Here is a 13,778-nt window from a genome sequence, read left to right on the forward strand (position 1 = left end):
TTATATATTAGTAACGTCAATCAGAGACGTATATTATGTATAATACGTATTATACGTCTCTGCGTCAATCTCTTATTTTTCCAAAATGAAACTACATATGATTAACGTTTACGAAACATCGTAGCACTTGTTTAAATGAAATGCTCTGTAAATCACAAGTAAGGACTGTTTTCCAGGTTTTGTTTATATCCGACACAGAAAATTGCGCCGGATGCTATCAGAGCAGAATGACTCATCCTTCATGCCATTCATACAATTACGTAAAGGAGCACCCCTCAGTTCACTGTTTATGGCGGTCGGGCCATATTAATCACGTTTTTATGAATGCATATCAACAATAATACTTGAACTTTTCATCTGTTATTACAACATTGACGAGGACCTACAGCGACGAGAAAAAGTCATAGGTAGCACAGCGAGGCCTTCCGAATAATAATCGTTGTTCAAAGACATGTAGGTCTGTGATGCTAATAAACCAACCAGAACAACCTTCAAAGTTGTCTGCATCCAATCAAAATGCAGATTACTTAAGCGCTAAAGGAAAGGTTACAAAAGGCAGACAACTGTTCCAAGCGTGTCAGCAGATGTTGGGACATGCGCGATTGACTCTTTGGGTAATTATCGGGGAGATGCTATTAGTCCGTCAGAACCGAGAGAAAAGACAGAAGTGGAGCAAACGATGTGTGTTATTTGCCATAAAAACGGAGTTAGAGAAAGTGTGTGTATCGTATTACAGGCTGGACGGTTGTAGCATGGAGAATCAGTACCAATAAAACGTGTTAGGGCGTACTGACCGTCGGTCAAAACACTCATTGTTTAGAGGTTTGTGTCGACCTTCAAGGCGTATTACTTACACATTTATCACGGTATTGCAGAATTCCACATGAACATATCGGTTCAAGAGCGTATGAAATAGCGACGTCGAGAACATAGTGTATAGTAATGAACTTCTTAGCGCGTGTTTTACAACATAAAGAGAGAAAAAAAAACACTTTCATTTTAAGTTTGAATAGTTTACAAGACAACGCATATTTTGGTATAGATATCCAAAAAGTTTAATTGTATCTAAGCCTTACGTGACGTGTAGTACAATTCGTGTAGACATTGAAGGACAAAAGAGATCTTCAAATAAGACTATTAAATGTTATAAAGATATAAATCTTTAAAAAATTCTAGTCAATTACTCTGGGCGATAGTCAGTGAAATACCAGCACTTATATCCAAAGTCATTGCCTGTTAGACGTGATAACTGGGGGTAAACAGACTTCCACTGGCAACTAAAACACACTCCAGACCACTGGTATCTACAACCCCCGTGGTGTCAGCAAAATCCAACACTTGCCAGGGGGCTCGTAATCCAAACATTGACCGCAATAAACCGGTGCTTATCCGTGCACCCTAATCCCCCGAGTGAGTTACTGTTGCTGTGGGATTAAGAGGAGGCAGAGCACTGGCATCGCTCTGGTCCTGACACCCCAGTTCACCAGTTACGCGTACAATCCGTGGGGCGTAATTAGAAAGACTAATGTAAAGTAATTATAGAGGTTAATTGCTTACAGGAAACACGAGCCTCCTGTTTGTGGGTGGCGAATAGGTCCATCATAATATCGGTTATGTAACACTGTCAAAGTGTTCCCAGCAGCCAAGAACCGGATGATACCAGTGTGGGAAACATAGATTTTGTCATTCAACAAAATATAACTGTAAAATAAGAAATTATACTTACGTCTCGGATAAACAATCGCCGCTGGACCAACTTGTGATGGTACTTCTGGTTGATGCGGCGCATGTGTAGTAGGAACTTCCGTTATCGTCGTAGTTTGATGCACAATGGCGTTACTTATAGAACTGGAAGAGATAACTCTCAAATTTTCCACAACTTTTGTTAAGTTTCTGACGATCGCTTCGACAGCACTAAGACCCTCACTCATGTTCCCCATAGTGTCACTCTGTGTTTGCATATGTTCTTTCACTTGTCGAAGCGCGAGACTTTCGCGCCGTAACACTTCATCCGTCGCCTGGACGTCCCGATATAATCGACTCATTCTTGAGTTCATTTCTTGTAAACTTAACGTATCATTAACACTCAAGTCATTCACAATTGGTAAACGTTCCGCAAACTTTTCCTCTAATGTTTTAAATTTAGAATCAATAACGTCATTAATATCTTTAAATAACTTTTTACACCTACACGGCCTCATCTTCCGTTTCCGGTTCCTGGGTACTGGTACTGTGGAGAACATCGTAACAAACACAGACAAACACAACATCCCTTGTAACACTCGCCGTAAATCCATAGTGAATAAAATGGTGTCCTCTTCTTAGTTTAAATGAAGCTAACTTATATTTTTCGTCTCTATATGTCACACCTTACTTCATCACAGCACATCGTCCTGCTCTGGCGGTCCTCCGCATGGTACAAGTTTATCTGGAAAAAAATATAAACAGTGAAATTGAATAGTTAATGTAATCAGACCCGCCTGTCCGTGGGCGATGGAGAATAGTCGACTGTCCGCAGGTCGGGTCGGGTGCTGTGACTCACAGTGACGTCACAGGAAAACAACTGAACCTATACGTTTTAATGTAAGTAAACAAAACTATTAAATACGTTATATATCCTACTGAAAATCTATTGTAACAGAGACCTTTGATGTTTAGAAACACGCTGTTCATCTTGTTATGTGATCGGAGACGAGTATTAAAAGTAACAATCGAACGCACCCGCCCTGATAGCGACCCGGGATACGGCTGATCTCCAACCTGAGTAAGTCGACGTTATCATCACACCTTATTGTTATTGCTTAGACCTAGATCAACATGCGTGGCGTCGATTGATATTCGTATGTTCCGGTCATTATGTCCGTCTTTTGTTCCAGGGTTTATAATTTCGGGCAGACAGATCACACACAGGGCGAGTTCGAGTGGTTATACTAAGGTACCTGAAGAAAACAGCGTGACGTAAGTGGAGATTAGCTTAGCAGGTAGCCGTTACTGAGAATATTTACATCTCGTACTTGACATACAAACACCACAATGCCGTCCGTTATTTATACTCAAACGGTTACAGGGATTACGTCACAGTAGGAGCTGACCAAGGGGTCTGGAATTTGTGAGAAGGAAATACAATACATTTACTTGATGATTAATATTGAATTAAAAAATGAACATTTGACATTTGTTAAGTTGTATTCTTTAAATGGGATTGCCTTTCGAAATGAATTGCTTTTGATGAATTGGTTTGTTTCAATGAGTGGAGAAATGTACTATTACATGTAAAGAAATACATGTCAATGAATGACTCACATTGTTTTTAGTGAACAATGTATCGGCAGCGCCGCCTCACCTGGGGTTTACTTACCTGGTAATTAGTCACTTTAAATGCTACTACATACAACTACTAAATATTTGATCAATGGCGTACTCAGGCACAACACCCGTGTACATGACTAATTAAAAGCTGCCAATATGTACTACAGAACTAGCACACAATGACACACGAGTCTGAGCTTGATGAAGAATCCAACCGTGGATGGAGCAAGTCAGAAGTCTACTTCGTTAGAACTAATAAACATTTTGAGACAAGTTCGAAGGTCATCCACTTTGTACGATTTGTGTGTTATTTCGTCTTTTGTTGTCGGTAATATCAAGTCGTAGTCACGTTATTCATACCTAACTGATCAGGCTATATCTTCTAAACATTTAGCTGACGAAGTATGATGCACCGGATGCACCCAAGTCCTGTATTTCACCATGGTGACCAGTACTAGTTCACGTGTACTCGGAGGGACTGGAACATCTCCAACCTATACAGTCGTCAAAGTTCTGGTAGCTTGTGGGAGGGGGGAGGGGCAGCGAATTATGATATCGTCTCAGTTTTAAGCTACCGAAGATCTGAGCTCCTCAGTATCTTTAAAAAGTCATGTACGCTCAGTTTAAAAACTTACTTTTTTTAATAATCTACCGCCTTACAAAGTTCCTACTGACCCTGTAACAAAGTTCTGAAGTCCCCATCTGTGGCAGTTCTTCGCCATTACCCTACACCGTTCGAAGCTCCAATCTAATAGACTGGGCACGCGTCTAGAATATTGAATTATTTTGAAAAAATAGACAAATAATTTTGATCACTTGGATGTCTTATCCTCAGTTTCAAACCAAGATAATCTAGTAGTAAACTCTTCATAAAAACTGAAGGTCTGGAAGCCAGTCTAACCCAAAACAATCCAAAGCCTGTCTGAAGCTGTTATCTGCAACAGTGTTTGAAGAAGTGGTACATACTAATTATTCACCATTATTATCTAACATTGATTTAAAATGTTGATTTTAGAATGATACCACCAGCTGAAGCTTGTTACCCCTAGACTGTCAGTTATGTGACACGAGAACTAAACGCCGTACTAGTAGTCCCATCAAACTCTGAGTGGGTAAGGTATAAAGTACGCTGTGGAGACAGAACTAACAAGTGGTATACGGCACTGTTACCTACAGAGTCACATGTGGTACTCAGTGGGCCAATAGGGTCCCCGTCGTGTCACCGAGTGGGACTGGACTTTAACGAATAACGCGGGGTCGAAGAAGATTGGGAGGGGGTCTACAACGCAATTATGTTTGTGGGATATTTCACCCAATTGCTGAAAAAGAAATGCAAAATTGAAAAACTATCGATTCCATCTGTTTGTTTATTATACTTGTTAATAAACTTGTATTACTGTATGATGTGACGCTGCAGCCGTTGAACAATAGTCATGGCAACATGGGAAGAGTTGGCACAGGTGCATTGCGTACGACCAGGGTGTTCTCAGCAGATAGAACATAAGGTGGTCAGCCATCAGAGTACGGCACGTGCCAAGTGACCCATACCTCATTATCTCTCTACCACACACATACTTATAACCTCGGACATGTAAGTACCAACTGGTCAAGACATGAACGCGCTGCATGATGTCCCATCGTCAGACAACATAAGACGGAAAGTATACCGCCGTCATTACCCCGACTGGGCCGAGCAGGAGGTAGCCCGCGTGCAGTCTGTACCGGGGCTTCAATCTGTGTCATGTCTTGGCACGAAAACTTGCGATGAAGCTATATACTATGTCGATACGAGTCTGGGCATATCATAAGCATTATATCGTACAAAACACAGTATGCGTACTTAAAACAACATGTGTGCTCAGGTAGAATACAAAGACATATTGCAATAGAAAGTGTCTCAATTTACGCAGAGACGTATAGCCATAGTAGTGGAGTATGTACTTCTTTGATGTTCAGGCTCTTGCGAATTAACGAAATAAGCATACATCTCGCAAATTTTGAGTATTTTAAAGTATCTTGCATGTGCGTAAAGCTCCCGTTTCAGCCCTAAAAACCAAAAGTGCAAGCTAGAATATAGATAATATTGTTTTCAGTTACAATCTCAAAACTAACTTTGATAACGTTTTTATGAAAATGAGCAGAGATAATATCGACAGCGTTATAGAGTGTCGTACCAACCCATCTGGAGCTACCAATACAGTAACAGATATTGTCTACTCTATCGAAAGAACGTTCCCGGAGAGTAAACAAAAGAGTTGACCTTTTGAAATACATACGCAATTCTGAAGATAGTGAATAAAGAAAATTTCGTCCAGGTGCCAGACCGCCAATCATTAGTAGAGTTAAGTCGGCGCAGACAGTGCCTACCTTAGTGTGGCGGTGCTACCTGTCTCCTTTCGGGACTCGCCTGGTCCAGAGTGCCAACTTTTAGTGTTTAGAGAGTGCCGTAGCTAAACGTCTCCTCGACTGGTCCAAGAGTGCCAACTTTTAGTGTTTAGGGTGTGCCGTAGCTAAATGTCTCCTTTACTGTTCCAGAGTGCCAACTTTTAATGGGTCGGTGCTACCCGTCTGACTACACGCCTAGGATGGTGCCGCTTCTATACCGTCTATAGGTGTGTTTATACCATCAGCGTGCAAATTATTTAAACTGTTGTGTATGAATCATACATACAATAAAATAACCACCTCTGCAGCTCCCATACTCGGCACGTGTACTGATCGTACGTATGGTATAACCATTAGGAAACATAGTCTGTATGTGTGAATCACACCGATAGATCAACACAGAAAAGGACATAAACTGATGATGACTAAACCAATCGGAGAAAATTAAAGACCTATTCGTTAGTGTTAATATATAGGTCTACTGGGGTTTGATTTGAAATTAATCAATAAAAAGTCTACCAACCGCCGCGCTAACCGCTGTGGCACACCGGGTGATGCGAACGTTTGAAAGTGTCTCGACCTGTCTGACGCTTGTAAAAGGTTGCAGTTATTCAAGAGTGAGACGTAACGCATTTATAAGTAACGTTGCATCGTTTTTGTTGGTGTGAAATTATCGTCTCGGTAGAAATAGACTTGTTTTGGCTTATAGTGCCAGCGATGATACGTTCTAAACCTCGAGGTGAGTGGCGGGTCTGTGAATCCGACACGCTATTGTGTCATTACACGTGTCAAAGGACAAGTGCGCCCTGACGCCCGTGGTTACATGTCGAGTGGGGTCGGCATTTATGACTTGGTTGATGTCTGGGGGACCATCACACGTCGTAACTAACACCTATTACATAGACACAAAAACAGTGCACTGGCATAGCTATGCAGACTTCAATTATCTCAAATTCCAATTATATAACTGGTGAACAAACCTGACCCATTGTCATAAAACTGGGGTACAATTGTTTTAGTATTACAAAGCAGCTTTTTGTTGAGCATCAGCGTCCCTGTGACCAGCTTTTGTTCCCAAAAATATATTTGAAAATTGAACATGCCATGGAATAGACATATAACTAGCCTACACGACCTCCAGTATCGTAGTAGAGGCGAATAGGAATGGTTGTTTGTCATTGGCTTTATGAACTTCAGATGGTGATTTGAAACAAGAAAAAAAATCAAAACTGTCGAAAGACGCGGTGTGTACGACGGCAGACAGCAGGCTGAACCCCGGACAGGTTCAACATTGCAGACTCTGGAGGATCGATCTCAGACACTTAGACAATTAATATCAGCGACTGCTAAGGGAGTAGTTAATATTTAAACGCGACCTTCGGATGTTGTAAATAATTCAATCTTCCTGTGAAATCAATTTGTTGCAAAAGTCTCGGGACCTATTTAGTGGGTAGTATGATCTATAACTACACGTACGTTACAAATAATTCTGACAGCTCAGTCAAGAATATACTCAGCATCTTTAAATTCAAGCTGCACAAATCATCGAAATAAACTGTGTTCGTGGTTACTATCACACTAGTACAGGTGTGTATATTTAGATTCCTGTCGTTAACATCTTTTTTCCCTCAGCATTATGATTATATAATTATGACACGCGCTGCCTTATAAATATCTTACGTTCGAATCTGAAGGTCGTTGTTATCGTTCCGGGATTCTCGTCCGTCTACGGTTCCTTATGTTGGTGTTTGCCGGGTTAGCGCGTACACGGGAAGACCGGTGATGTGTGCCAACTTGATAAGGGTGTCATAATGCCAGTTCCCTAAGGCTCTGCGAGTTCAAAGGTTTGTTATGGCTGGCGCAGTACGCCGTGCACGTGTAATGGATTACTTTTGTCGTGTATACAATCCGCACGTGTTTGGATTCAAAGGGAGCGGACAGCCACAATGAAAGGAAGTTTATTATGGAATAAATTTGCTAGATCATGCAGTATTTTAATACTTATTTTTAAAGTATCCCGCCTCTGGGGGATACAGCCTATTTATTGCTGCGGGGAAAATCGGTACAATAAAAGTAATCTAGTCAGTTTAAAGTATAATAAACAGTGCTGTTAGTATCCCCAGTCCCTGAACTCAGTTTTGAAATATCTTTTTATATAGCAAAAAAAAGTTTCAGCTTCCAAACTCGTTTGTGTTAGTTTCGAAATATCTGGAAATCTGTTTTCGAAATATCTAGAAGCCCTTCTTACAAAGCTTACTGCTTTGAAGATTTCATGAATGTCAAATTGAAATAACCGTTGTCCATTTATCAATAATAAATACCTAAATAATCGCTGACGTCACAAGACTTGCTCAAGTCCCTGTCAGACTCTCATGAAGTCACTAGGCCAGTTTATTTACAGAGGCCCCTCTGAATCCTACTTTAGCCATGTTGCTTACGCTCTATCTCTCCTGATACTGCAGTATACTGATTATCGTCAAGAGTGATAAAGAGTGTGTCTAGATTGCGAAGGTTCCACCGCTGTATCACCCGAAAGATCACTTGATATTGGATAATATCGTGATTTATCACAAACGTGAGTGCACTTTCCTCCAAAAGCTGGCACGTTTTCTGTGTGTGTACCGATTTGGGCCCTATATACCACCGTAATGGCGGATAGACGTCCCTGTGGTGTCAACTTTTCAGACTTATGGTAACTATATCGTTTCTTAACGTCACTTTTCCTAAATTGTTGTGAGGGACCCGACGCGTTCTTACATATCAACATCTATGTTTTGATATATTGAGCCAAATTATACAACGGATAAGTATAAAACGAAATTTATTTTGTTCTGAAAGTACACTAACCCGCAGATAAAAGTTGACTGATGGACAAATACGAAACATTGACGGTCCCAAGACGGAATATCTTCTTTATCAGGAGATCCTGCGAGATCGGTTTAAATATTGAAACTCGTGTCTTTAAAACTATTGCTATTGAAAAATACCTTATTTTCCTTACATGTTAGTACTAGACACGTATGTAGGCGTTGTGTCCGTAAGGCTATAGGAGTGTGCTTCAGTATTCCTGTGGCACAAACCATCTTATGACAAGGATTCTATTGTGACCTCTTAGGCCAAAAAGAACAAAAGTTATGTATGCTTCCGGCTCACGAAAAAAAAAGGATTTTGACAAAGATGATATATAGACTGTCTTAAAGACTTGGACAGCGACTTTGTGAAATTAACTCGCAATTTTCTTTAGTGTTAGGGTACAGACTCGGTAAAAGCCAGGATTTGTAAGGAAAACGGAAATGTGTGTTTTTCTATGTGTCTTTTTATCAATGTGTCTGGCTCATATATATCTTAAAGGCGTTTAGACAGGGGTTTTAATCTCATGCAGACTGGTATGAAGAAAAGAATTAAGAAATTGCACATGTGTAACGTATATGTTTTCCTAAACGTAGCGTGCAGACAAACGAATCTTTAGTTTTCAAAGGAAATATATACAATTATATAAAAACATCCATTTTTATCAATTGATGTTTTCTACATGCAATTTTAAATCATCAATCACTACCTGAAACAGGTGGATCGTTCAAGATTGCGTGCAGAACATACTTTTGACTAAACAAATATGTTTAACGAAAACTTTTGTCGTAAGATTTAAATACATTTTTATTTAGAGTCTACGCCAGTGGATGTTTACAACAAACAGTGGTAATAAAACGCTCCGAATTGTTCTATCAATGTTTGACGGGGGTTACTCACGAAATCAACACGTTTACTATGTAATATACATGTAATAAACGCTCAAAGAAAAAAAAAACGGAATTCAAATTATTAGGCTAATATCCAACGAAATATATCAAACACCACATTCATAAATGAATTACAACATTTTCCAATTAAAGGAAAGTTGTAGTTAATAAGAGCAGCGAGATATTTAAGTGTACGGTTAATTTCACTTAGCGGCCCGGTAGGTAGACTGAGTTAATGAATAAACACCTGTGACTTATCTCAACTTAATTTTTTCTTCATGTGAAACCGACTCAATGTTTACGTGTCTGATTCTCAATACATGTTTATACCACGAGTTGTCAGAGATTCAGAGATTTTTATCATCACTCAGGCACACTATTGTGCGCAACAAGAGGTCATCATAAAGTACAATTTAACAATGATATGGTTGACCGTAAAGCAATCATCTTACTATGCTAGCTTGTCCGACCTCTCGGTATATAAGTTATAAATCAATGTTACTCACTGACTATACCACGAAAGTTGTGAGAAGCATACAACCTGAAACACCATTGAAGAAATATTATGTTTTAAGAAACTGTTTTACAAAAACAGTTTACTAACAGGTATCTTTCGAAATTATCATGGCAATACATACAGTAAAAATATTTTAGTTTCAGGAATAATAGCGTGGATGGGATTACATAAAAATATTTATAAGTGTTAAAACTTTGAGTTTTATTTTAAAAGTAGACTTTTTCATGTCATAAAATTGTTTAACAGAGATTGTTATTTCAGTTAGCAATAATGAGATTTACGTGATCATAACAACTTCTTAGCTCAAAGTCCGTGCTATGGTCGATCTTTGTAGACCTAACACTTCAGTCCCGCGTGAAAAAGTTAACATGATAGTGTCCAATTTCAACAGTCTACAGTTATATAAGTTATTTTTAAAGTAACTTATATATAAGCTTTTAAGGTTTATGTTTTAATTCAGTTTATAAATTGTCGAAATCAGAGAACTAAGATTTTACATGATGAGGTTTTCGGTCTACGTTCCTTAAGATATGCCACCCCGAAAGCTGAAGCTCTATATTTTATTTATCATGTGAAAATCTGTATTAACTGGTGTTTGTAATTAATGTATCATTTTACCGATATGTGTTATCGTTTTACACGTATAGTCATTGATCTCCTCTTACAGTATCTTAAGGTCATTACAACACGATTACCTAATGTGTAACCATTAAAACACACAGGTCCTTAATCGGACTTAGGAATGCGTTCACGTTAACGTGACGCAAAAATAAACAACAGATTTTAGCTGTAAATCTCAGATTCTAAGCAGGTTAATCTGCCTATGGTTATGTTAATCCATAGAAATATTTACTTAATCTCGCCCTAACGAAACACCCACAGAGTCCTGCCCAAGTCAACGCGCTGTCGCACCCTCAGTAACCTATAGTGATGTGGTTATACATTTGAAGACCAATTCCCCTTTGTAAAGACATTAGTTACTTCTTCAACATCAGACCTTATAAACCATGCAAATTAAACACTAAGAAAAAAATAACGTGTAGAACAATAAATGTTTGATAAACGCATATACAACGGACTTAGATGTAAATTAGTATCCAACTCCTTGGACATACATGTAACTGTTTTCTCTAATTTATATAAAAAAAAGAAGAAGAAGATAAAAAAAATTGTATCTGTCCAGCAACTTATTTATATTTATGTTATAACTGGTTTAGTAAATAAACCTTCACACAAACGTAGAGTATGCGGATGTATCTACTCACCTTCGTAGTCCATACCCAGAAACATAAGATGATATTTCACAAATGTATCACGCTTACAACCACGAACTGTGAGAAAACCAAGTATTATGCTTTCCAGAGGAAATTGTATCCACGTATACACTTAAGTAGACCTCACCACACGGAAACAACTCATGAACAACATCCTGGTAAACTGGCCGGCGTTCTTGACAAGTTGTCGGAGAGTTCGCTACTCCGAGTGTGTATATGTATTAATAAGTATTAGAGCAGTGCGTTTGTTGAAGCAGCTATCCCGCCACTAAACACACGCTGTAACTGAGGGATTGAAACGAGGCTGGGCTGCGTCTATCACACACTGACAGACCATTGGCAGACAAGACTACCACCTACCCCCCTACGAAGGTTCGAATTACGACCCCCTCCCCTCCATCTCCTGCTCTCCCCGACTCGGACACAATACCGTCACGAACACATAGTAACATCACTTCTTACCAGAGCATTTCCTCGAAATATCACAACTTTTAGGAAATAATTTGTATTATTGGTGTTAGTTATAGGCATGATGACATATAGTGTTTTTATCATATAAGTATGTGAAAGAGAGAAATTACTTTAACGTGATTGTCGTAAGAAAAGTGTGGTATTTTATCAGATATTATGTATAGTGACGTATGTGACTATTTACTAACTTTCAGCCATCTTCAGAAGTAATGGGACTATGAAAAGTGTCAATTAGACAACAGTCCATGAATTGCACGAGTTTTTATCAATGTCAACATTCTTAAGTGCAATATACCCTGAAATCAAACATCGTGTATATTTTTCCGAATCAAAACATATTTTCACTGGGAAATGGAGCAATTGAGATATACAAAGAAAACCAATTAGTTGATGCTACTTTAGATAATTGCGGTATGTTGCTAAACTTCAAAACAAGTTACGGTTCGTCGGTTCAACTTGTAAATCATTTATTGCATGATGTCATTTTTTTTAAATTATATCAGACTGTCGATTTTAACTGTAACTTATTGAAGTGTGTCGATTTTATTTATAAATTGTTGCAGTATGTCGGATTAACTTGTGAATTATCGCACTATGTCATTTTTGGTAAAACCTTGTTGTGGTACGTGGTATTTAGTTTTTAATTATTGCTGTTTGTCGAATTAGAGACATAAGTGAGCCAGCTATCCATAGTGAACTGAATCAGTGTTTAACTCGCTTATATTGGTAGTTTAAATATCAGGTTATATCAGAATCCCTCGCGATAACTTCCACAAATAAAAATGCAGCATGAATCTACATTCAATGACAATCCTCACCTTACGTATTTTTTTCGCAAAAAACTCCAGGTCTCTATTATAACCTAGGTAAGAATTACTGACATATTTCAACAAAATGCTTCCTCCAATACTTGTTCCGGAATTAATTAATTAATTAATGGCGTCACTTAATTTACATTTTAAGTCAATTTTTTGTTGCTGTATTAGTTTGTTAAATTAACACTGCGATTAACAAATTACATTTTTCTCTGACATACGATCCAGCGTTACAATAATTACTTACATATTAATTTGATTGGAAATTAAGAAATGTACCCACCTTATTTTCGCTATCTGTAGACGACCTGGCATGAAATCCATGTAAGAACGCTACACACACTATAGGTATTCCTAATGTCGTAAGCCTGCTAGCCCCACAACGCGTGTCAGTCAGACTCCGGGTAGCATACATATATACAAACACCTATGTAAAGAAACCCGGGTACCTGTCAGCAGTCCACACATGTATATCAATTACGTAATAATTGAAGTCCGGGTCCACACAAGCACCGTCAAAGCCGTGAATGGACGTACCTGTCCTCCCAGTGGCTACTATACGTGTACGTGTGATTTCGGGACGTAGTATTCTTTATACAGGCAAATACAAGCTTTATTTACGAGCAGGCCTCCCCCGATATACCCGCGCTGGGTAGATGTTTAAATGCCAGCTCGTTGGCCTTATCGCTACATATTATCGGTTCTATTGTTGGCCGGTGATTGACACATGGATTTATTGGGGTAGATCGTTAGGGAGCTGACGCGGCCCCTCAGTTTGGGGATAAAGAGGCACTGGTGTCAGCGATACTTCTCGTAAAACATGATAACGTAATTTAACATTAACCATTTATTACACCATGGTAATATAAATTGTCACCGCGGTAATATGGATTATCTAGCTAAAATCTTAGGAAAATAAGCCAATAATCACGAATTTGATAATTATGTCTCGAGGACCTAGGAGTGATTCCTGACGACGTATACAAACTTAATTATAAATACACGGCATATTATCATTACAAAACATATTTTGACTAAATTATAGTTACAAATTATTGATATTGAATATAGATAGTCAAAACAAAATTGTCATTGATAAATGAGATTGTTGTAACAACTAGCACATGCCTTGTATTCATAGAATATGTAAAATAAAACTATTATTAAGTAAATTCTACAATAAAGTATAAAATATAACAAATAATTGAATTAATCAGCGCGTTCGGGTTCATTAAGGAAATATACCAACACTGGTTTATTTTAATTC

The 13,778-nt window shown here is 38.5% G+C and overlaps 1 protein-coding gene across 3 annotated transcripts in view; it reads right to left on the reverse strand.

Annotated features, from left to right (window-relative positions):
- The window catches only part of LOC110465435 (fibrinogen-like protein 1), a 33,494-nt gene extending 20,411 nt beyond the window's left edge, over nt 1-13,083 (reverse strand). Inside the window, exons 1-2 of one of the 3 annotated variants that reach the window (XM_021521237.1) lie at nt 12,795-13,083; nt 1,727-2,428 (exon numbers count right to left, since the gene is read on the reverse strand). In XM_021521237.1, coding sequence (XP_021376912.1) covers nt 1,727-2,297 — 571 coding nt within the window. In that variant the 5' untranslated portion in view covers nt 2,298-2,428; nt 12,795-13,083. Of the gene's footprint in view, nt 1-1,726; nt 2,429-5,676; nt 5,861-11,216; nt 11,512-12,794 lie in introns of those variants that run through there. The other 2 variants (XM_021521236.1, XM_021521238.1) reach the window with 2 other exon arrangements.
- Nucleotides 13,084-13,778: the final 695 nt, after the last annotated feature.

Source organism: Mizuhopecten yessoensis, unplaced genomic scaffold (genome assembly GCF_002113885.1).
Source record: "Mizuhopecten yessoensis strain PY_sf001 unplaced genomic scaffold, ASM211388v2 scaffold11077, whole genome shotgun sequence".
Taxonomy (NCBI): domain Eukaryota; kingdom Metazoa; phylum Mollusca; class Bivalvia; order Pectinida; family Pectinidae; genus Mizuhopecten; species Mizuhopecten yessoensis.